The 25022-nt window shown below is 52.3% G+C and overlaps 1 protein-coding gene across 1 annotated transcript in view; it reads right to left on the bottom strand.

The window, feature by feature from the left end:
• The window catches only part of SMARCC1 (SWI/SNF related, matrix associated, actin dependent regulator of chromatin subfamily c member 1), a 72242-nt gene that overhangs the window by 3190 nt on the left and 44030 nt on the right, over positions 1 to 25022 (bottom strand). The window contains exons 22-26 of the mRNA XM_066549949.1: positions 20368 to 20423; positions 18640 to 18754; positions 17542 to 17696; positions 13632 to 13766; positions 8941 to 9199 (exon numbers count right to left, since the gene is read on the bottom strand). Of these exons, the coding sequence (XP_066406046.1) occupies positions 8941 to 9199; positions 13632 to 13766; positions 17542 to 17696; positions 18640 to 18754; positions 20368 to 20423 (720 nt within the window). The remainder of the gene's footprint in view (positions 1 to 8940; positions 9200 to 13631; positions 13767 to 17541; positions 17697 to 18639; positions 18755 to 20367; positions 20424 to 25022) is intronic.

Below are 25022 nucleotides of genomic sequence, written 5' to 3' on the forward strand. Positions count from 1 at the left end.
GGCACCTGGAAGCTCCCCACAAGGGAGAAGTGGGAGACAGCAGAGGCAAAGCCACTGCAAGCAGAAAGGGCATCCATGGAATGCAGGTGCTGGGAAGCAAATGCAGTAACAAGGCATCAGAGGAAGAGCCTTGATGGAAAGGAGCAGCCATGAAGCCTCCTCATGGATAAATTTGGTGAGAGAACTGAAATCATACAGCTCAAACTGGGCTGCACAGGGTAGGAATTCCTACCCTGATTCCCTGTTGTGCTGTGAGGGAAGATTGCAAGGCTCTTCCTCACAAATCAGCTCTGTGGGAGACCTCCCTGTTCCAGGGAAGGAACAGGTTTCCCATGCTTTAAAATCTCATTTGAGGGATGGCTTGGCACAATCCAATTCCATTTCCTTCATCACACTTCCATGGAGGGGCAGGATTTTAATGAGACAGGGATGGAAACAGCTCCTGCCCCCTAACCCCAGGCAAAGGGGGAAGGACCTGAGAGCCAAAGAGGCTCCAGGAGAGCTGGAGAGGGACTTGGGACATGGGACAGGAGCCAGGGATTGGCTTCTCACTACCAGAGGAATGGGATATTGGGAAAATCATCCAGTTCCAAGCTCCCAGAGACTCAGAGGCTTTGTAGCAGAAGGAGGCATTCACAGCTACGAGGGGTGTCATTCACTGGCAAAATAAAGGTTGATCAGGGAATACAAATATAAAAACTGGAACAATACAGCTGTGTTTGAGAGGCCCAGGAAAGGTGGGAACTGAGAAATTCCCAGCCTGGGAGCTGCCACCTGACAGGAGCCTCAATAATTTGGCCATCCCTGAACACCACAGGCCTACGAGATCCTCTCTCACTAATGAAGTGATTAATATTAAAATCCCTCTTCTGAAACACCTGAAGCTGAATCAGACTTTACTACACACTGAGTGGCTTCAGTGGAACTCCAGCACTGGGCACGAATTCCTTCAGGGAAAGGCTGCCAAACCCACAGGGACGTGAAGATTCAAGGGTGTTTTATGTGCAAATCAACCCCAGCTGAGCTAAAACCACCACTGAACAGAAACTAAACCTACTTTATAAAGTGTCTTTTCTTCATAAATGCAAAGTGTGTCCCATCCCTGGCAGGGTCCAGGGCTGGGAGCAGCCTGGCACAGTGGGAGGTGTCCCTGCCATGGTAGGGATGGCACTGGATGATCCTTAAGGTCTCTTGCAACCCAAATCAACCCCAAATGTCCCAGCAATGCTCACTGGGAAGCTCCCTCCTCCCTGGGCCTTGGAGTGTCCTGAGCTTTTCTCCCTGTTAAACCTTGGAGGTTTAAAACCACGCAGCTGAAGCTGAAGTTGTGCAGAAGCTGAGAAGCTCCTCTGTGTGGGGCTTTTTCCCCCATTTTTCCCCTTCCTGACACAGGATGCAACATTTTCATCTCAAAATTACCTTAGGGAGCTGGCAGAGGAATGAGCCCATCCCATCCCAGCTCCGAAACACCCAAGTGAGAGCACCCAGGCACTGACCCCACCCTGAGTGGGATTAACCAAGGGGAAACCACTGCTGCCACCACAGCACAAGCACAGCCCTGCTTCACAGAGATGTTTTTCTTTTTTTCCAAGAGAAAGCGCTCCAAGACAGCGGCTCAAGCAGAAAATGTGCAAGTGTGACCTACATAGGGGGGAGAGCTTAGGAGCAGCAGCTGCAGGAAGAGATCCAGCCCAAAGGTTCAACACAACGAGATTTAACTGACTGAAAACCCCTCACACGGAGGGGCAGGGCAGGTTCACCCTCCCCTGCTGCCAGTGCAGCTCCACAGCCCAGGGAAACGGGCAGGAGCTGCCTTCAGAGGCTCTCCAAGGTATTTATCTCCATTAAAAAGCCTCTCCCTCTATTAAATCAGCACTTGAGGAGCACTGGGCTGATAAGCAGCCAGAGGGGTTTTGTTTTGATGCATGAGGCTTGGAGCTGATCCAAATCCTCCAGCACCTCTCCCTGCCCAGCCTGTGCAGGGAAAACCTGTGGACACAGCCAGGGCTCCGTGTGCAGGATGGCCTTGGGAGGGCATGGAGCAGCTCTGGGGATGAGCCTGGCTGCCACCCTGCTCTGCTGGAGGAGCTGCTTCCCAGCCCTGACACGGGAGAGGCACAGAACAGCCCCAGGAACACCTGCTGGCATCCCAAGGTGTGCTCCTTCCCACTGGGAACAGGCTTCACAGGCTCTGGGAGTCTGGAATGGTTTGGGTTGGAAGGGACCCTAAAGCTGATCCCATGCCACCCCTGCCATGGGCAGGGATATTCCAGCAGCAAAGCCACCCTTCCCTCCCCCTCCCCAGCCAAGCAGTGTGAATAATTAACCACAGCAACTCACTGAGCCTCGTGTCTGGGGAAGGAGAGGCAGAGTTTCCACTTCACTAGCACCCAGCATTTCTGTTCCTGCCCTCCCTCCAGAGCTCTCCCGAGCCAGAGCCAGCCCTGCTCTGGGGGCACCATTCCCAGGGGGCACCATTCCCAGCCCCTCATTCCCAGGGGCACCATTCTCACCCCCTCTGGGGCACCATTCCCAGGGGGCACCATTCCCAGCCTCTCTGGGACACCATTCCCAGGGCACCATTCCCAGGGGCACCATTCCCAGCCTCTGTGGGGCACCATTCCCAGGGCACCATTCCCAGGGACCATTCCCAGCCCCTCATTCCCAGGGCACCATTCCCAGGGGGCACCATTCCCTGGGGCACCATTCCCAGCCTCTCTGGGGCACCATTCCCTGGGGCACCATTCCCAGCCCCTCATTCCCAGGGCACCATTCCCAGGGGGCACCATTCCCTGGGGCACCATTCCCAGCCTCTCTGGGGCACCATTCCCTGGGGCACCATTCCCAGCCCCTCATTCCCAGGGGCATCATTCCCAGCCTCTGTGGGGCACCATTCCCAGGGCACCATTCCCTGGGGAACCATTCCCAGCCCCTCATTCCCCGGGGCACCATTCCCAGGGGGCACATAGGAGACACTGGAGCATCTCTGGGGAGCTGCTGCTGTCCCCCTCCTGAGGAAAGGATCCCCCACCCAACATCCCAAGGAAAGGATCCCCCACCCAACATCCCAAGGAAAGGATCCCCCACCCAACACCCAAGGAAAGGATCCCGCACCCAACACCCCAAGGAAAGGATCCCCCACCCAACATCCCAAGGAAAGGATCCCCCACCCAACACCCCAAGGAAAGGATCCCGCACCCAACACCCAAGGAAAGGATCCCCCACCCAACACCCCAAGGAAAGGATCCCCCACCCAACACCCAAGGAAAGGATCCCCCACCCAACATCCCAAGGAAAGGATCCCGCACCCAACATCCCAAGGAAAGGATCCCCCACCCAACATCCCAAGGAAAGGATCCTGCACCCAACATCCCAAGGAAAGGATCCCGCACCCAACACCCCAAGGAAAGGATCCCCCACCCAACATCCCAAGGAAAGGATCCCCCACCCAACACCCCAAGGAAAGGATCCCGCACCCAACATCCCAAGGAAAGGATCCCCCACCCAACACCCCAAGGAAAGGATCCCCCACCCAACACCCCAAGGAAAGGATCCTGCACCCAACATCCCAAGGAAAGGATCCCCCACCCAACATCCCAAGGAAAGGATCCCGCACCCAACATCCCAAGGAAAGGATCCCCCACCCAACACCCAAGGAAAGGATCCTGCACCCAACACCCCAAGGAAAGGATCCCGCACCCAACACCCCAGGGAGAGCTCAGCCCTCAGCAGGGGAGGGGAGGGCAGTGCTGGTCCCTCCAGAGGAGCTGTCCTGGGGTCACTGATTGACTGCTTGAGGCCAGCAGTTCTGTAATGCATCAGGTATTTACTGCTTTGTTCACTACTCCAGCCCCAAAGAGCCAAACTGCAGCAGAGGGAGCCCAAGGTGGTGTCAGTGTCCCTGTGTCACCAACCACCCTGACAGCTCCAATCCCAAATTACACCCTGCTTGCACGGCCACGGATCAGCTCCAGCCCCTTTCACCACCCCTGACTTGCATTTCCTCCCATCCCACTGCTCCCTGCAAGCTCTGCACATCTGATGGAGAAATGGGGAGCACTGACAGCTGACAGGGAATATTTACCTAAAGGAAGCAAACTCAAAATCCTGTACCCAAAAAGCCCCCTGGAATCATCACCAGTCCAATAAGGAAGCAAATAGTGTCCAGCAACTCAATTTAAAGCCACAAATAATGAAATGCTCAGCAGCTGAAAAACCCCAAGCCCAAAATTCCTGACAAAGTCCCTTTTTTTTGAGTATTTCAACCATTGACAGAAAAGCAGGTAAAATCTATCAGGGAAAAGGTTATTAAAATTGCTCATCCAGCTGTGGTGGGAAGTGTATCCTGCCCTCCTCATTCCATTTCTGCCTTAGGTCAGAAACTGCTTACCAGCTGACAATCCCACCTGAAGGAAGAGTTAACAATGACAGCTACTGCTTCCCAGCTCTCTTCCTCCAAGGATTTCCAGAAGTTTCTCCCATTCCACACCGTGAGTATCACCAGAACCAGGAGTTCTCACCCCATTGATCACCAACCCAGGGCTTGGAGAGAAATCAATGGAGTGCCCAAAGTGGTACCATGGGAAGAAACCGGGAATTTGATTTCCTATTGCAATGACAAGGGGCAGCTTTTCACAGTGAAATTGGAACCCAACTTTGTTTTCCTATTCTAAAAGTTTTCATTCCAGGGCAAAGGAATAAATAAGCTCAGGGGAAATGAATTCTATGGCCCAGCAGAACCAGACACGGCCATGCCAAGGAGAAGTGGGTGACCCTTGGCTGGAGATGCTCTCCAGATGGGCCCAGCACTGGAGATGCTCTCCACCACCATGTCCAGACTGACACCTGAGCTAAAAACCAGACTTCTGGGAGAAGCCTCTCTTTTTAACTTTTAGGTAAGAGCTTGACTTCGCTGCTTCTGCCCTGAGCAGGGATTTATCCTCCTCTCTTTCCTCTCCAATGCCATCTCAGAGCCTTTCCTCCCTTTGCTTCCCCCCATCCCTTCAGCTCTCATCACTCACTCAAGGGTGTTCTGCTCATGCTCTGCTGAGCCCAGGGTGGCACCTGCAGCTGCTGCTGAGCTCAGAACCTGTCAGGAACCACCGCTGAGCACCAAGGTGAGGTCTGCAGTGAAACCTGGCCAGCACAGCAGGAGCTGGGCGGGTATTCCCAGCCCAGCTGCTCCATGGTGCCCCTGGATCACTCTCAGGGGTCTGGGGGTTTCTCCTCCCCATCCCTGGCAGTGCCCAAGGCCAGGTTGGACATTGGGGCTTGGAGCAGCCTGGGACAGTGAAGGTGTCCCTGCCATGGCAGGGGTGGCACTGGGTGATTTTCAAGGTCCAACCCAAACCATTGCAGGACTCCATGATCTCCTCACACTCACCAAATTTTGGGATCTCCACAAAGGCTGCAGGAGACTCGGGGGCAGATCCACTGAGGGCACTCACAGCTGTGGGGTGACCAAGCTGACATTCACCATTTCCTCTCCATGCTCCCAAGCTAGAATAACTCTACTGTGCAGCCAAAGAGCTTTGGCACCCCTGGGCTTCCCTAACCCCAGGCATTCCTAACAAACTTCCTCTGAAGAACTCAAGGCAAGGAGCCTCCTCTGCTTTCTAGGCAAGATCAGCTGGGCTCTGGCTGGGGACACAGAGGGGTTTGCTCTAAACTTAGAGTGGGCCTCAAATTCCTCCCTTTACAAGAGCATCAAAGAGAGAACTGTCAGAGGAGGTGAGGGCACATCCTGGTCCTGGGGAATGAGACAGCTCTGGATGCTGCTGGGAGCCAGGAGAGCTGAGCCCCAGCCAGGGGAGGTGCTGCTGGGAAAGCCAATCTATTGAGCAGCTTTAATCAAAGCTGGAAGAGAGATGTTGTGACTAATGGACAGAGCCCATTCCCTGTCCCTGCTCGGGGAATGCAGAGCCTGAAGGGCTGTGAGGGCTGCAGTAACACAGGGCTGAGTGAGCCAGGGGAGCTCTCAGCCCCCAGTGAACAAATACTTGAACCAATTAACAAATGCTTTAACCTTGTCCCAGTCTCCACAGCAGTGTGGGAGGGACAGCTGTGTATGGATGTGCCAGGGTTCCCTCCTTCCCTCTGTTCTCATTTGCCAGTTGTCCCTTTCCTGGTTATTCCTTCATGGGAGCAGCCCTGAGCTGTGCTCAGGTTTTCAGAATCTAAAACTACACCCTGTTTTATCACACTCCCAGTCTAATTCCAGCAAAAACCATACCAGCTCCCAAAGAGTCTGTGGTGGTTTGACAGGAAATGTGTTTTTTGGGATGCTGTGTTTTTGGCCAATGGATATTCAGACTTTAATATTGGCATTTAACCTGGCCATTGGGACATGGACACGCCTCTGAGAACACGGGGTTAAAAGCAGAGCTCTCCCCTGGGAGGGTTCTCTTGGGTTTCCGGCGGGAAAGAGTTCGGGTCTCTCCCCCGGCCCAGCTGCTGGCTGGGCAGGGGGAGGGGAAAGCCATGAGGCCGAGAGAGGTAGGCCTGAGCCCGGGGGTGGAAGGGTGGAAGAGAGAGAAAGAGAGAGAGACCAGGAGCCATCGGGCAGCCCCCCCTGAGAGACACAGAGAGAGAGAGAAAGAGAGAGAGAGAGAGAGAGAGAGAGAGAGAGAGAGAGAGAGCCGCTGCCTGGGACTGTAACCTTGAAGCTTGATAAACATGGGCCTGCGCCGGCAGCACGGCTGGGACGGAGAAGAGGGGGGGGTTCAGCCGGCCGCTTGTAGGAGCTTTTAACCCCTTTTTGGAGAATGAGAACTTTACAGAACATTGACCTTTCCTAGAAGATAGAGTGGAAGATGAGGAAGGAATGTGCAAGTGTGAGAGAGGTCTGGGCGAGTGAGAGATAGTAGAAGAATAGAGAAGAATCCTAGTGGGAAGAGATGATGGAGTGGCTTTTGCTGGACTCTTTTTGTATAGCCATGGACAGAACCATGTTCCTTGTGATACAGAGACTGCATCCAGGGGGAGGCAATGCCTCAGGACCAAGAGGGTTCAGTGTTGATGCCCCTCGGCCCCAGGGGGTGAAAAATATGGGGGGGACAGGTGTCCCAAAAGAGAGATTGTGGGGACAGGTGTCCCAAAGGAGAGACTGTGCCTTTTTTGGATCGGGACAGAGCATCCTTAAAAGACAACCCTAGAAGCAGCTCTGGTCCGTGTTCAGTGGTGAGAGCACTGGACATGGAAAAGGAAGAAGTCACGATGGCAGATGTACTCCGGGCAGTGCCACGAGTGACACAGAAACACACGAGGCTTCAGCTGTGTTTCCAGGGGAAGCCTATGGCACAAGAAGGACTCCTCTCCTCTTGATGAACTGAGGATTTTCTAAAAGGTGGTGCTGGACTAAGAGTTGGTGATTTGAGGAATAGATGTATTGTGTTGGAAATTTGGTGGGGGGAGGAGGAAATGCATTTGTGAGGTTTTCATTTTCCCTGTGTGTGTGTTCCTTTTTATCTGTAGTTGTAGAGTAGTTAATAAAGTTCTGGTTCTTTTTCCCTAAGTAGGAGCCTGCTTTGCTTATTCCTGGTCACATCTCACAGCAGCTACCAGGGAGAGGGTATCTCCATGGGGGCACTGGCATTGTGCCAGTGTCAAACCATGACAGAGTCCCAGGGATTTTTGTCCACAGTAAACCCAGGAACTCCCTGAGCCTTAAAAGCAGAGTGAGCCTGAGCCTCACCAGACACCTCTTCCCTCCCTGCCCAGCACCAGAACTCTGCCCCTGCTGAGGGAACCCACTCTGATTACTCTGCAGATCCACTTGGATTAGATCCTTCCCATTTTCCTTCTCACCTGCAAATCCTGCTGTTTTCCTGGGCCCTTCTGCTCCCTCCCAAACCAAACACTTTTTGTCTCAACAGGAAAACCCAAGTTCCTGCAGCTTCTTGTTGCCATGTTCTATGTGGACTATGACACCCAAACTTTCCAGCTTCTTCAGCAGCTGCCTATGAAAAATCTTCCCAAATATTTTTGGCTAATAACTGATCAGGTTTGCTTCTGAAGCAGGTTTTGGCCAAGCTCCTCCTTGGCTGTATCCAGTCCCACAGCCGGGTTCCCATGTGCCAGCACCGTTATTTGATTTTAAATTACCATTTCAACAACCTTTAGCAAGTAAAAGCTGCCAGTTCACATCCTCACCTGATCACCCCACCCTCTGGAATCAGGAGTACCCACCCCTGGAGATACCCAACCCTCAGCAGGACAGGCTGCACTGGAGATTTGCAGGTGACCCCTCTGACCAACAGAGTCCTGTGACCCTCCCCTGGCACCAAACCATGAGGCAGGACACAGGAACCTCTCACAGCCAGATCTCCTGCCAAAGAAGGTCCTTAAGGAGCTTCCCACCCCTGCTGCCCCTCCCAGTCCTTTCCCTTAATTTCTGCACTTTTGGTGTGCCATGGACTGGAGAATTTGAGGAGTGACTGTTTTTGAAGGAGCATCTGCTCAGATCACCCATTATAAAACAAGTCTAGGGAAATACAAATAACCTAAAAACATCTGGAAGTGCTTGGGGCAGCTTCATATTTCACTTTAGAGCTTGACTGTCCCAGGCAGGGGACTCCCAGCCCTGCTGGACAATCTGCTCTGGGGCTGATGAGTCCCTGAAGGAGGAAAGTGTTTTCCTGTGGCTGGAAGGAATTTCTGCTGCTGGTGCCCACTGCCTCCCACCGTGGCACTCCCCCACTCCTGACTCCTGGGGTTCCCCCCTCCATAAAACACCTCCTCCCCACATCTGGAATGGGGGTGGGAGCTCCACAACGAAGCTGCAGAACATGCATGGCTCATCTTTGCAGCAGCAAACTGTGTCTGGCAGTGGCCCCATTATAAACCAGTAACCCAGAGCATCCACAGCCCCATGGGCAGCCCCTCTCCCTCTGGGCTCGCTGCTCAGGCTCAGGGCAGCAATTCCCTGCTCCCAGCTCTTACCTGGCTGAGGTGGGTGAGGAGGTGGCATCTGGTGGTGCATCATGGGGTAGGGTGGGGGCTGCTGGTGGGGCAGCAGCCCTGGGTGTGCTGGTGCCCCCAGGGGGGTGATGCCAGGCCCGCTGGGGTGCTGGTGGGGCTGCTGGGGGTTCTGGCTGTGCTGCTGCTCCATTTGCTGGCGAGCCCTTAACTCGGCGTACTTGAGCTGCTCCATGTGGAAGTTCTGCCTCTCAGTCAGCAGCTGCTGCCTCTGCTGCTCCAGCTGTGCCAGGACAGAGGGCAGAGGTTAATAATGAGTTACCAATGGTGCATTTCAAACACCTCCTGCCTCTGCTGCTCCAGCTGTGCCAGGACAGAGGGCAGAGGTTAATAATGAGTTACCAATGGTGCATTTCAAACATCTCCTGCCTCTGCTGCTCCAGCTGTGCCAGGACAGGACAGAGGTCAGTGAAAAATGGTGCATTTCAAACATCTCCTGCCTCTGCTGCTCCAGGACAGGACGAAGGGCAGAGTTGGGTTAGCAATGGTGCATTTCCCACCTGCTCCTGCCCATCAGTGGGTTGGGTTGGAAGAAGTCTCTCATCCCAAACCCAAAAGGAACTGCTGTCCTGTGGACGTTTGCAGCAGGTTCTGGGAAAGGCTCTGCAGCTTTTTCCAGCTGGGACACACGAACTCACCTCGTTCTGTCCTAAAGCCTCTCAGCAGCACAGCTCGTTACTCACTGAGCTCTGCACTGAGAACTCAGCCCTAGCACAGCTCTGGGAGAAACTGGGGGGTTTTCCTCTGCATGTTCTGCATGTTGGAATGAGGGAGAGCAGGAACCTCAGGGGATTTTCTAGGGAAGCCTGAAGCAGAAGGTGTGTGCAGCTGCAGGAGCTCAGGGATCACAGGCAGGATCCTTCTCCACCCTGTGAGTGCAGGAATCGGATGTCACAGCAGCCAGACACAGATTTGCATTATTAAGAGCTTTATGTAAAAAAACACATTTACTTTAGGCCAATTAACATCAAATAGGCTGCTTTGATTAATTATGAAGTCATGTAGAGAGTGGGACCTGAGCAATCTGGCCTAGGGAAGGTGCCCCTGCCCTGGGTGGAACTGGATGATCCAGAAGATCCTTCCAACCCAAACCAGTCTGAGATTCCTTGAAAAGACAAAAAAAGCTACAGAAAGCATTTCCTACCACTGGGCATCTGTATGATGGGTCAGGGCTCTGCTGAAGGAAGTGATGTTTGACTTATTGCAGGAATATTGACCCATTCCCACGTTATTACATTAATACATACAATAATATATTGTTATATCCATGGACAGCCAGGCCTGGGGCTGCGTGACTCGTGTACAAATACTGAAGCAGTGTTTTAAGGTAGGCTCCACAGTTCAGCTGAAAAGCAGGTTGCCAAGGAGACTCTCACCTAGCAGGAGTTCTCCAAAAATCCCCAAGCTGCCTCAGTAGTGGTGCTGGCAGGCTGGCTGCTGACGAGGCAGGCAGGGCAGGGGAAGGCAGCTCACAGAGGAGCCTTTGAGCAGCCCCAGCTGGGCCAAGCTCATGAATTAAACATGAGCCCGGCCGGGGGAGCTGCTCCCGGCCACAATGGCATCATTCACGCTGCCCTGGCTCTTTTCTGCTCTCATCTGCTGAGGGAAGCACCCGATAAATTCACCCCACCGGGGAAATGGGGTGTGTGGGGAAACATTCCCGAGGTGGCGGACAGCTGGGAGAGGAATTCCTGCAAATGACTCCAAAGAAAGGCTCAGGCAACACTTTTGTTCCTCTGAGACCCTTTTGTGGCCCTGCTTTGCTCTCTTCGTGGCACCCCATCCCGTTACAGTTTAAAAGAGTCTTTACAAGGATGCCCAAAGAGCAGCCAGTGCCTGAAAATTCACATCGGAGGAGGAAAAGCAGGGAAAACTTCCCTTCTACACAATCCCTGTGCTTGGGATCAGGAAAGACAGTTGGACAGAGGAAAAAAGGCACAGAAAGACAAGTTACAATGTGAGCTGGTGCTAAAGCTGAGCCAAGCTTAAGCCTGGGATCCAGTGCCAACCCAAAGCCCTGGCTCTGCAGCAGGCTCTGTCCCACCTCACACACAGCCCCCAGCTCTGCCCCCAAACTGGCACTAAAACAATTCCTTTAAATAACACATTTCCAGTGGGAACTCCATCAGGGACCTGCAGCTGCCCTCCCACCTCAGTCATTCCTGCAGGAATGAGGCAGGAGCAAGGCTGGGAGCCTTCACCAAGGTCAGCTCTGCCCCAGAACCCCAGAGTGCCTGGGCTGGGAGGGTCTGGATGTCACCCAGGCCAGGGCAGGGTCCCCTGGGCTGTGTCCAGGTGGCTCTGGGATGTCTCCAGAGAGGAGACTCCAGCCCCCCTGGGCAGCTGTTCCAGGGCTCTGGCCCTGCATGGACAGAGGCTGTTCCTGCTGCTGGGCTGGAGCTGCTGTGCTTTGCTTTGTGCCACTGCTCCTGGTGCTGTCACTGAGCAGAGTCTGGCACCTTCTCCTGGCACACAGATGGGGAGATTGGTGGGCATTGATGGGATCCCCTGTGAGCCTTCCCTTCTGCAGGCTGAGCAGGCCCAGCTCCTGCAGTCCCTGCTCATCAGAGATGCCCCAGAGCCCTGAACATCTCTGTGGCCCCTGCTGGACCCTCTCCAGCAGAGCCTCCCCACAAAAGCCCACTCAGGAAACCAGCTGGAATTCAGGGAGGTGGTTCTGGGTGTCACAGCTGACAGTGACAATATCCAACACCCCTGTCTGTGCTGCTGTCAAAGTGCTGCACCAGCAGGGGCAACTACAAGCCCTTAATGGCCACTCACACCACAAATCAGTGCCACAGCTTCATCTCCAGCACAGAGCTTCCTTTCAGGGGGAATTTCCCCATGGAAAGGGTGGTCAGGCTTTGGAAGGGGCTGCCCAGGGAGGTTTGGAGTGCCCATCCCTGGAGGTGTCCCAGGAACACCTGGAGGTGGCACTGAGTGCTCTGGGCTGGGAACAAGGTGGGCACTGGGCACAGCTGGGGCTCCATGGGCTGGGAGGGCTTTTCCAGCCTCAGGGATTCAGGAATTCCTCCCTGAACAGAACCAGCAAAGCTTTAGGTGCCATTAGAAATTGTGGGTGGGCCAAGCTCCACCAACAATCCCCTGGTTTCCCACAGCAGTGGCACTGCTGACACTGCTCAGCTCAAACACAAATAAAATAAATGTGTTTTGCCTGAGATGTAACACCCTGCAGGCTGCAGCACCAACTCCTGTCAGCACTCACAGCCCCTGCTCCCTCCCTGCAAGGAAAGCCAGGGCAGCAGGAATGACAGGCCCAGGGTGCAGTGGCAGCAAGGAGGCTTTGCTGCCTTAATTATTCCACTAAATATCCACAATGACAGGTGAAAAGAGCGAATTTAACCACCAGGAAGCCAAGGGGAAAATCTGTATGCACATTTTTAAAAAGGGAAATGTCATATGCCTCAAAAGGGAGGAAAAAAAACCTCCCTGTCACTAATGGAATATATCCCCCAAAGAAAGAATCTGCAGGGAACCTTTCCAAAAGAGCTGGGTCCATTTCCTGAGCTGCCAATCAAACACAGACTGAAACACTGGAGGATGTGGAGCAATCCAGAAATTCCTGCTGACATCCTGCTCCAGGAGGAGTCCACATCTTGTCAGACTCCATCAGTGTGATTAGGGCAACTCTGGATTGGAAAAGGTTCTCCATGGATGTGGCCATGGCATCAGGCCTGGCAGGGCTCAGGGAATGCCTGCAGGATGCTCATGGTTTAGTTTTGGGTGCTGTGAGGAGCAGGAGTTGGACCTGGTGCCCCTTCCATGAATGCCAAATGGGGCTGTAATTCCATTAAATTCACACAGAAGGGTAAATGCAGAAATCCCTGGAATTATGAATCAACATAGCACAGTCTGAGTCTTCAACCCATCCATATTAACTGTCTACTCACAACAATGAGGCAGCTACAGACAGAAAAAAGAAATTAAAAACTGTCCATTCTGATAGAAGTGAGATTTTGAGTCATCTTTCAAGGAGCTGGAGAGGAAACACTTCTCCAAAGCCTCTGGCACTGCACGTGACACAACTGCTGCTAATTCCTGAGTAATCCAGGTGCAGACAGCTCCTCTCCATGTCCTGACCTCACTCCCTTCCCCTCTCCTGAAGCTGCTGCTGCCTTCCCAGCTCAGGCAAACCCATCAGCAGCAGCACAAAGTGAGGCTGGCACTCTGAGCACTCCCCTTCCACCTCCACATCCCACTTGCAGGGCTTTCCCAGGAGCTGCTGAGTGCCCCCAAAACCCTGAACTGTGTCCTTGGAACCCCTTGGGTCAGGGGAAAGGCACTCAGGGCTGGCTCCCTCCCCTAGGGAAGGGAGGGCTCCACCCCTTTCACTCTTGGCAGGGCAAAGCTGTTCTGAGGTCAGACACAATCCATGTGAAAGGGCCACATGAAGCTCAATTCCACATTCCTGCTCAGGGTAAGGATGAGGAAGCAAATCCAGATACCCCAGTGTGCTGCTTATGGGACAGAGGAACACTGGATGGAGCAGGACAGGGCCCAAATGCCACTGTGGGAGGGAACTGTGGGTTCCAGCTGAAGGAGAGGGACACAGAGGGGAGGGGAGGAGCTGCTGCTTTTCCAGGTGCTGGCACACAGAATCTGCAGTGAGAGATCTGATCCCCAGTTGCACTTACTGCCTCCTTCTCCCGGTCCATGATGGTTTCCAGCTCCTCAAAGTGGCGAAGCTTTATCTCCAGCTTCTTCATCTGAGTCTCCACCAGAAGGGCCACCAGGGACTTGATCTTCCTCTCCTCCACAGCTGCCAGGTGCTGGGGATGAAACACAGGGGGTGTTGTGTGACACTGGGCACAGGAAGGGGCTGGGAGGGAGGGAATCTGCCGCTTCAGCCATTCTGCTCCACTTGTGGCACGAAACAGGGAATTCTAAATCTTATGCTGGGAACCAGAGGCCCTTGGAAGATGATTAGGTTTAATCAAATAAACAGGTGTGAAGGTTTCCTACAAGAGGTGTGGAGGATGCTCAGAGCAATCCAGCTCTGGGCACAGGGAGCCCTCCCAGTGGGAATGCAAATGAGGGAGAAGGAAGGAGCTGTTCAGAGGAGTCAGCTGAGGGTCACCCAAAAAGCTCCCAGCAGGACACACACAGGAGGCTGTGACCCAGAATGACCCCAAATCAGGGAGATGGCACTGCCACATCTTTGCCATTAAAATAGATTTTTCTCAAGCAGAAGGCAAATTGATTTTTATAAGGATTAGCTTCGTGCCATTTATATCCCCACATAAATAACACCAGAGATCTGTGCATCTATATCTGATACACGAGGCAGCCATGCAAGTGTTTCACACCCTCAGAGTGTGACAAGTGTGCTCATGATGCCCGTCCCTGTTTCTGTTAAAACCTGAGCTCAGCAGGAGAAGCCCCTGGGAGTGCAGCCTGGGGGGCTGTGTGCTCACAGGTGTGTCACAGGACAGGGAAAGGTGAGGGCTGGGGGCAGCAGGAAACAAGGAAAAGCTGGAGCTCCTCCAGCTCCAGCTGCAAACAGACCCCTGCTGAGGGAGCTGGGCCCCAAACTGGGACACCAAACACAGAGGGGAGGAAAGCAGCATTAGAAACCTCCCTGGAACCCTGAGCAGAATCTGAATTTCTCAAAGCCGTGTGACACTGTGCCATTGACAATGTTCACCTCCCTGACCCAGCAGCAGTGAGGGAGGGCTCAGTAAATGTGGGCAAATGCACTCCTGACTCTCTAAAGTGAATTTCAAATCAGGTCTGAGAGAACCAGAGTGACCCCAAGCTCGTCCAACACCATATCCCTGAGAAATTCCAGCAGCTGTTCCAAAACTGACCGAAGTGCTGCACAAAAAATAATGAAACAAAGCTGACAGAACAGGAAATCTCATGTTAATAACACTGTTAAGGAAAATAAACTTGTTTGTATGAAAATTCAGAGTGAGGGAATCACCTGGGGATACACAGTCCTCTACCAAACATTTCACTCTGTTTCACATGTGCAATTTTAATAATGCAATGGGATGAACACCTGATCAAAGCACATGATTAGTTAAAGGACAGGTCTCCAAATACACCTTGGAAAGAAAATTATCTCTCAAGTTTTTCCTAGACAGACTCAAAGAGGCTCAGCCTGGCACTACCCAGGGCTTTCCATGGGCAAAGGACAAATCCCTACAGCTGCAGCTGAGGAGAATCAGGAACACAAATTCAGGAGTAATCTGAAATGCCTGATAAACCCATCACTGCACCAGCCTGGACTCATAAATGAGCAAGTGATCCTAAAGGGTTTTTCCAACCTAAATGATTCTACCAAAAAGAATCATGGAATGCATGAATGCTTTGGGTGGGAAGGGACCTTAAACCCACCCAGTGCCACCCCTGCCATGGCAGGGACACCTCCCACTGTCCCAGGGTGCTCCCAGCCCTGTCCAGCCTGGCCTTGGGCACTGCCAGGGATCCAGGGTGGGCACCCTGTGCCAGGGCCTGCCCACCCTCACAGGGAACAATTCCCAATTCCCAATGTCCCATCCATCCCTGCCCTCTGGCAGTGGGAGCCATTCCCTGTGTCCTGTCCCTCCATGCCTTGTCCCCGGCCCCTCTCCAGCTCTCCTGGAGCCCCTCTGAGATCAGCAGCTTCCAGGAATGATCTCTCCAGTCCCAGGCACCTCCAACAGGGATTTGGAGAGGTCACAAGATCAGTGTTTGGCAGGAGGTGAAACTGGGACCAGAACAGCTCTGGGAAGGGGAAGAGATGGACCAAGAGCAGCAGTTCTGCAGCTCAGTCCCAGCTGGAGAAGAGCAGGAGCCATCAGGGATGCTTCTGCACAGAAAGGAAAAACCAGCTCACATTGGGTGTCCATTGAGAGGAAAATGAGCAGAAGGGACTTAAATTCTAATGCTGTTTGTTCAGAAACCAGAACCTGTGCAAGCATTTCAATTGTTGGTCTGTGTGAAATGCAGAGTCTCACCCTGAACATTCATTTCACCATTCCTCAAACAGCACAACTCGACTTCTGGAAGCCACTGATCCCAAAAGAAAAAAAAAAACAAAAAAACCAATAACAAGGGAAAAAACCCCAAACACAGCCCTCATTTCAATCCCCTGTCTTTAACCCCCATCTTCACTCAGAATCCATCTGCAATATTGCTCTGATATGAAATCCTAAGGAAAACAGCTTTTCACATAAGCAGGGCCAGAGTTTATGATGAAGAGTTTAATTACTCCCTCAGACACAGACCACCCAAAGCTCTAATATTGTCTGGCTTTTTAAGGCAGTGGGAAGAGAAATCCCTGCTGAACCTGAATTGTATCTCAAGTGTCAGCCTCCTAATTACAATACATTATTCCCTGCAATGGGAAGCTGAAGAAGCTCTTCCAGAACATTATTACTGCCATAATGAAAAGTGCCATCAGCCAGGCCCCTGCTCCCTCCAACTCCTCATCTCCAGAAAAATGGAGCAGCAGCTCATCCTGGAGCAAGTGGCCTTCCATAAAACACAGATTAAACCTCATGTCTCCTCACACAGATACAGGTTTGTCCAACTTGGCTGAGGATATCTGTGAGTCTGATGAACTGAGAGCCACTCTGGGCTCTGCACTTCACCAAAATACTGAACCTCAGCTTTGCTGCAGTTTGGGATTTTAATGGACAGGGAGTTGTCTGCCATGTGGGATTTCACAGCCTGGTTTGAAAGGTAAGAACTGAAACACCCTCCCTCTCCTGGGTTCTGCAGGAGGGAGTGCACAGGACATCACCCACCAGCCTCACTCTGGGGGATGCAGCTGGGGAAAAAGTCTGAAGTTAAAGAGTCAAAGATCAGAGTGGAAAAGTTAATAGAACACACAACACCTCACTCTATCCATGGAAATGCACCAGGAATAAACACCCAAGCCTTGCTCTTGGTTTTATAAAGCAGGTGCAACATGATACTGAATCCAAGAGCGATTAAAAAAACCCAAATTAAAACTTGAATCCAGAGAAATTTGTAAAGAGAAAACAGATTTGAGAAAGATACTCTAGAAGCAATGAAAGCAGTGTGGTTCCTGCAAAAGGAAAGGCAAGACGGCGTGCAATTACTAATTACAGGGTAAAGAAAAGCTGATTCAACACAGCTCATTAGAGACCACACACAAACAGGACCTAAGGGGACACACCAACGTGCTGTTAGCAAAACACAGGAACACTGAGGTGTCTGAAAGCTGCAGTGCCAGGAGTGAACATCCCTCTGTGTCTGCCCCAGGCAGAGCCCAGGGGTTGGAGTGGAGCCCTGGGGCAGCAGGAGAGGCCATCAGAGGGTTTGTGCCCCCCAGCACCACCCAGCTCCCCCAGCAGCCACCAGCCTTGCCAAGAAGCCACACACACACTTTGGGGCTACTCCTTAGGGATGCTCAGCCAGCTCATAATCACCAAAGAGCTGCTTAATTAACCCTGTTCATTAACTCCCCCAGGGGCTCAGGCAGGAGAAATGCAGGCAGCACTGGTGCTCCTGTGAGGTGTCAGGGACCAGAGGGTGAGCCCCCAGCTCTGCTGTCCCTGGCAGGCAGGCTCAGGCTGCTGGCACAGCACCAACCTTGGCTTTGGTGGCAGCAGAGGCCAGGGCAGCAGCTGCAGCTGTGGCCACGTTTCCTTCCGAGATCTCGTGCTCCACTTTCTTCTTCCCAGCCTCAGCTTCTTTGTCCTTGCTGCCATCAACGTTCTCCTTGTTCTCCTCTGCCTCCTTTTCCTCTGCAAGACACCCAGCCCAGGCTGTTACACGTGTTCCCAGGATGCACCACACTCATTAGTCAGGCACTAATTAACTCATCCCCAGTCCCAGCACTGCTCCCCATCCAAATGCTGACAGGGGAACCCCAGTTTGAGAGGATCTGATCCAACAAATGGGGCAACTTTAAATGCTTTTCATTCCCATCCTCTCAGTTCAGCACCTGCCATCAGCTCCCCTCCTCATTTCCACATCAACTCCATCAAATCCAAGCACTCCTTATTCTACATGGTGCTAAAATCCTGAATCTTGGATTGCAGGAAAAAAGCAATATATCCATTCCCATCCCTGAAGTGCCCAAGGCCAGGCTGGGCAGGGCTGGGAGCAGCCTGGCACAGTGGAAGGTGTCCCTGCCATGGCAGGGGTGGCACTGGATGATCCTTACAGTCCCTTCCAACCCAAACCATTCCATGATTTTATGAGGCACAGGGGAAATGGCAAAAAGAATAAGGTTTTATGTAGATGTTGTTACTTCTCAGCCTGCCAAAATCCAGGCTCTGCATCACTTCCCTGGGAAGCTGAGCTGAAATATTAACTTCCAATAGGAGAAATGAGCAGAGAATCCCAGAGTGGTTGGGTTGGAAGGAGCCTTAAAGCCCATCCAGTGCCACCCCTGCCATGGGCAGGGACACCTCCCACTGTCCCAGGCTGCTCCAACCTTTAACACCTCCAGCAGTTCCACTTCCTTGCATCCAAAGTGATCAGATGTTGTGGAATCTGGGCAACCCCCCCCTTTCTATGATCCACAGGCACTTGGGGGCTGCAGCTCCTCCTGCATGCCCAGGGAGGGATTTGGTGCCCGAGCTCTGCAGGGAGGCTCAGTGGAGCCTCTGTGAGCACAGAGCAGCCCAGGGGAACACTCCCAGCTCCTCTGGGGAGGAGCTGAGCAGGGGCAGCTCTCCTCACCTGTCTTGGGCTCTGCAGCCCCTTCGCTCTCAGGCTCCTTGTCCACGTTCCGCTCGCTCTCCCCTTCCGGAACCTTCTCCCCTTCCTCAGGCTCGCTCTCGGCTTTGCTCTCCACCTGAGGGGAGGGGAGGGTGGGACAGGGGCAGGGAGAGGAGATACTCACTGTTAACTCTGTATGGCACTGGGGGACAGGGGCAGGGAGAGGAGATACTCACTGTTAACTCTGTATGGCACTGGGGGACAGGGGCAGGGAGATACTCACTGTTAACTCTGTATGGCACTGGGGGACAGGGGCAGGGAGAGGAGATACTCACTGTTAACTCTGTATGGCACTGGGGGACAGGGGCAGGGAGAGGAGATACTCACTGTTAACTCTGTATGGCACTGGGGGACAGGGGCAGGGAGAGGAGATACTCACTGTTAACTCTGTATGGCACTGGGGGACAGGGGCAGGGAGATACTCACTGTTAACTCTGTATGGCACTGGGGGACAGGGACAGGGAGACAAGGTACTCACTGTTAACTCTGTATGGCACTAGGGGACAGGGGCAGGGAGAGGAGATACTCACTGTTAACTCTGGCTATGGCTTCCAATGAATTCCTTACCACAGTGGAAGGGTTACATTTTAAAGGGTGGCTGCTGCCTGAGCCAAATTTGACAGACCAACCCAAAATGTGAATAAATGTAAATGTAAACTGGACCAAGGCCAGCGACCCAGGCCAAGCTGGGTTACTCTGTGGGCACAAAAACTCCTGAACTGGGATGTCTGGGAACATGCAGATTTCCAAGCCCTGAGTGAGTCTTCCCCACTTATCTCTCCCCAAATGTCCCTGTTGATCAGGGTGGCAGAACTACCTGAAAACAGAGTGGGAAATAACCCCAAGGCTGATCAGCCCCAGGTTAGTCTGAACTCCTCATCTGCTGAAGGAGGCAACAAGAAATATCTCCTGTTGCTGCAGACTCCAGAAAAAACCATCACCATTTATTTGTCAGGAATGTAGCAGGAATTAAATAATAAATAAACAAAAATTTAAAAATTTAATTTACATATAGAATTAAAATAATTATTTTATTAGAATACATATTAAACATAATTATATTAATACACAAGCAAATAAAATAGTAATAATTTAAATTTAGAGTAATTTAGCAGTAACTAAACTGGTATCCTGGAATTCCTGGTTTAATCCCAGCTCATGTCTGAAACACCCACTGCAGTTTGAGGCGCCTGTCTGTGGACACAGCTTATGAAAAAGCCACAAGCGTGTTCTTGGGGTCATGATCAACAGGTAGAAGGATAATGATAATTAGTGACCTTTAAGGGCAGGGTGGATCACCCCCACATCACAAACACACCCATGCCCAAGGGCCAGGCCACAATTCCTGTGGGGAGGATTCTCCTAGAGCAGCTCAGCTGGAGGCCCCTCAGCCAGAAATGGCAGTGAAATAACTGAGAGTGTCCTGGGGGCAGGTATGTGCCCAGAGCCCCCCAGGTGAGGGTGCCCCCCATGTGCAGCTGCAATCCCAGTTCCCACAGCATCCCCTGTTCTGCTGCCTCACTGCTGTCACTCCACACTCCAGCTCTGGGCTGGAGCTCTGTGGAGGCTGGGATCTGTCCCTGTGGGGACACACACTGTCACAGCTGTCACCTGTGTCACAGGCACCATAAAACTCCTGGATTCAGGATTTAAGTGCCAGGAGCCTCCTGCCAGCAGCCCCAAACTCACCTTCTCTGCTGGCTGCCCCTCTGCCTCTGTTTCCATCTTCTCTTCCTCAGCTCCATCTGAGAAACAAACAGGGAGGGTTTTAGGGTTTTAGGATTGTCCCCACAGCACTCCCCACAGACCCTCTCAATTCTGGGCTACTAAAACCTGCTGTTCTCCACCAGTGGCTTCAGCAAAGGGCCAGCACTGAACTGCCACAGCCCAGGCTGCTCCAGCCCTGCCCTGGGGCACTTCCATCCCCCCCAGCCCTAAACCAGAGCAGACAGGGCCCAGCTGGTGTTCAAGTGAGACCAACATGAGGACAGAAGAAGGAATAAGAAAGGTGATGATTAAGGAGTCTCTGTTCCAGGTGCTGGATGGGTGCACCTTGTAGCAGGAGTGCTGGGAGTGCATCCCCGTGCACCATGTGGCAATTCATTTATTGCTTTATAAACCACTGATTTAAAATGTTCCTGTAATGACAGCTCGTTCTGGAGATCAGGGGATAAATAACAACCAGCCATGGAAACACCATGGAGGTGCCTGCACAATGTTCTAGAATCTAGAATAGTTTGTGGGATTGGTTAGAAGGTCAAGAAATCCTAATTCCTCCACAGCTCTGCAAGGAGAAACAAGAGGAAGCTCGTGGTCCTGGCCAAGGATTTCACAATTTATACAGAGGCATTAAAGGAGCTTATTTAGATCCTGGACTGGGGTGATGCAGAACTGCTGGTGACAAGCCCTGATCCATCTCTAAGCTTCTGAAGACATCAGCTGGTGCTGGGGGTTCATTTTCAGTAATCCTCATTTTCCTGCTAATTCCTGTGTGCTACACTGAGAAAAACAAGGTACAAAGTGTTCTTCTTGAACAGCAACAGCTCTGTAGAGAAATTTTTACACAAGTCCCTTCCATATATAAGAAAAACCAACTAAAATGCCTGACTGAAGGGTAATAGTTTTCCTCTTGGCCTATTTTAAGATGATAAACCCCCTTATCTGAACTATCTGCCACCATAATTCAATTTAGGGAGGCTGGGGACATTCTCCCTCACAGGTTTTATCTCAGAGTTAGGATTTAGTGACCCAATAATGTCACAGGGAAAATCTCGATTAGATTTTGTCAGACAGCTCTTTCAAGCCTAGAAGCAGAGTTCCAGACTGGGCTGGAAAGTGTCATTCCTCCAGGAAAGGGAAGGGTTCACAAAGAAAGCTGGATTCAATCCTTTAAGACAAAAAAAGGGGAGACAAAGTGCAGAACATTCTGAGTGTGCCCAGGTTGGTGGAACTCAAACCAAAAAAAAATACTGCCTAGAAATAGCTAAATTTACATTTTTTGGGTGGGGAGGATCATTGTGGTCATCCCATTGCCACCCTACCATGGCAGGGACACCTTCCACTGTCCCAGGTGCTCCCAGCCCTGTCCAGCCTGGCCTTGGACACTCCAGGGATCCAGGGGCAGCCACAGCTGCTCTGGGCAGGAGACCCCTCCATGGACCATGGGAGCTGCTGAGGGGCTGCTGCTGCTGCTGCTGTGGAGAAATTCACAGGATGCCAGGATCCCTGAGGCTGGAAAAGCCCTCCCAGCCCACTGAGTCCACCCTGTCCCCAGCCCAGAAGTGAGTGCCACAGACTGAGTGCCACCTCCAGTCATTCCTGGGACACCTGCAGGGCTGGGCACTCCAAACCTCCCTGGGCAGCCCCTGCCAAGGCCTGACCCCCCTTCCCATGGAGAAATTCCTCCTGGTGTCCCTCCCCTGGCCCAGCCTGAGGCTGTTTCCTCCTGTCCCTGTTCCCTGAGAGCAGAGCCTGTCCCCTCCTGTCAGGTAGGAGCTCCAAACAAACAGGACATCCCAGAAAGACAAACTGCTTCCCAGCCACTCTTCAGAGATGATTTTCTCAAGGAAAAGCACACAGAGCATCTTCAAGTGCCCTCAGATCCTCCTGGGTGTCAGGACACATTGATGGACACCATCCAAACCCAGGTGCTCCTTCCCATGTCCAGGGACACCTGGAAGGAAGGGACCTGCGACACCAAGATTATTCCAACGTCCTGATTTAACTCACTCCTCTGGTCCTGGCTGCAGCAGCACACGTGAGGTTAAAATGAGGCTGACAGCTTCACACAGGTTGTGGTCAATGGGTTTTGAAAAGTGTTTTCCTGAATCAGCTGCAGAGCCCTAAGAGGCAGTGACAGCACGGTGGCTGCAGCTCCCAGTGCCACCAGGTGCCATGGGTGGGACACCACGGGACAAGGCACAACAGCTCCAATGATCCATTGTCAGTCTGGGGGGAATGAGTTTGCCTGGGTGGAAGCAGGTTTTGGCTCTAAATCCCAGGCTGCTCAAAGGATCCCAGGGTCATTACGGTTGGAAAAGATATTCAGGACCATGGAGTCCAAGCTGTGCCTGATCCCCACCTTGTCCCCAGCCCAGAGCACTGAGTGCCACCTCTGGGACTCCACCACCTCCCTGTGCAGCCCCTTCTGATATTTAACACCCTCTCCATGAAGAATTCCTCAAAACAGTAGAGTCTGGTAAAACTTAACCCCAAATTCCAAAATGAAAGGATGACACAAAGCCCAAAACACGCCTGACCTGCACAGCCATGACAGAATTGCCTCTGGCCCTGGCACAGACACAACCACAACTGCACTGATTTTCTGTTGTGATCTAATGAGCTTATTGAAAATACACCCCAGAGGAATTATCAGCCTGGAACAAAGGGGAGGGAAGCCTTGACTTTAAGGAGAGAGCTCCTGAAATCCCTTTCCCCTGCACCAAAGATGCTCCTGAACTCTCTTCAGGAGGGTTCATAGTGCACCTTGCAGGATGTGGGAATCAGGGATCACAGAATCCCAGATTCATTAAAGCTGGAATTCACCCCTGAGACCATGGACTCCACCCTGTGCCAGTGCCCACCTTGTCCCCAGCCCAGAGCACTGAGTGCCATCCCCAGGCCTTCCTGGGACACCTCCAGGGATGGGCACTCCAAACCTCCCTGGACAGTCCCTGCCAATATTTAATAACCTTTCCATGAAGGAATTCTTGCTGATGTCCACCCTGAGCCTCCCCTGGCACATCCTGAGGCTGCCCCCTCTCCTCTTGTCCCTGTTCCCTGAATGAAAGGACATTTCTTAGATCAGGAAGAAGCAGATGGTTGTGAGCCACCCCAGGACAGCTCTAAAGAGGGAAAATCCACTGGGAGATGAGGAATCATCATCTCTCCGAGCCCCTCTTTCCACCTGAATTAGCAGGTGTATTGTTTCTATGGAATTTTCTGTTTTTCACATTATCTCCAAAAACACTGAGCCCTTTTTTCTAACACATGAAGAACTCCGAGCTGAGTTCTGCCCAAGCCAGTGACTCCACAGAGAACTCAAACGGACTTTAGGTCAACAAGCAAACCTGTGAAACATCTCCCTGCTAAGAACTCCCTGTGTTACCAGAGAGATGCAGGAGCAGCAGCTCCGGAACCTCTGCTGCAGTGAGAGGAGCAAACACAGCTCTGCAAACAGCAGTGGAGTCACCTGCCTGAGCTCCAGCTCAGCAAACAGTTTAAGATGCCCTCCAGACAGCCCAGGCTCCTCTGCTCTCACTGAGGCAACACACAGCCTGTCACAGCCAGGCTGGGACATGAATATTTAATTGAGAGGAAATCCACGATAGCTGAGGAAATATCCCAGCCCTGGGTATGATAATGATGCTGTTATCTAAACCATCATTGACATTTCCCACCATAAATCAGGGCTGCACTGCCTCACACAGCCTGGGGGCTCAGCAACAGGGGGCTCCAGGGGAAGCCTGGGGAGCTGGGAATGCTGTGGGGGAGCTGGAAAAGCCACAGCAGCTCCTGGGAGAGCCACAGAATTCAGCAGAATTCAGATGGGCCCAGCCCCTGGGACACACTCAAAGCTATATTATATTATTATAATATTATTATAATATTATCATTATATTATTATTGTTATATTCCAGGCACTCTCGAATCCACTGGTTTAGGAATGCTTCCATCACCTCAGAGTTTTCACCCTGGACAGCAGCAGAGGAATCTCCCTACCAAACGTGACTCAGATAACTGGGCATATGTGCCCTCCTTGTGTGGGGTTTTCTAGAGAGTGTGTGTGTGTGTTTGGGAATGAATCAAACCCGTGCCCAAGATGGTGAATTGAACCCTCCCCTGGCACTGTTGGCAGGTGATGGGATGCAGGAAATCAAACACAGTCCCTCACTCAGTGGCACAGAGCAGCTCCAGCTGAGGCCCCAGGATGGTGTCAGGGGAAACACCTGTGGGAGCAAGGCCTGAAATGCTCAGGCAGCTCCAGCACAGCCCCTGCACAGGCTGCCTTGAGAAATCAGTGTCATTAACCATGGAAAGACATCAACAAAGACCTCCTAGAAATTATCAATCACCACAGGTGTGCTGGATATTCCCCTTCTCTGGAGCTGAATCCCAGCCCAAAGAGGGGATCCTCCTTTGCTCCTTTGCCCAAAGTGCTGAATCCTCCCTTGCTCCCCTCGGCCACTGGCACTGGCACAGCTGCAGAGCAGCTCCAGTCATTCCTTCCACAGCCTGCACTGGGGCAGAGCTCAGAAAGCTCTGGGTATTTCTTGTGGGGGGCTGTTTTAAAACCTTGGAGCAGATTGCCCAGAGCAGCTGGGGCTGCCCCTGCATCCCTGGCA

Source organism: Molothrus aeneus, chromosome 1, assembly GCF_037042795.1.
Source record: "Molothrus aeneus isolate 106 chromosome 1, BPBGC_Maene_1.0, whole genome shotgun sequence".
Taxonomy (NCBI): domain Eukaryota; kingdom Metazoa; phylum Chordata; class Aves; order Passeriformes; family Icteridae; genus Molothrus; species Molothrus aeneus.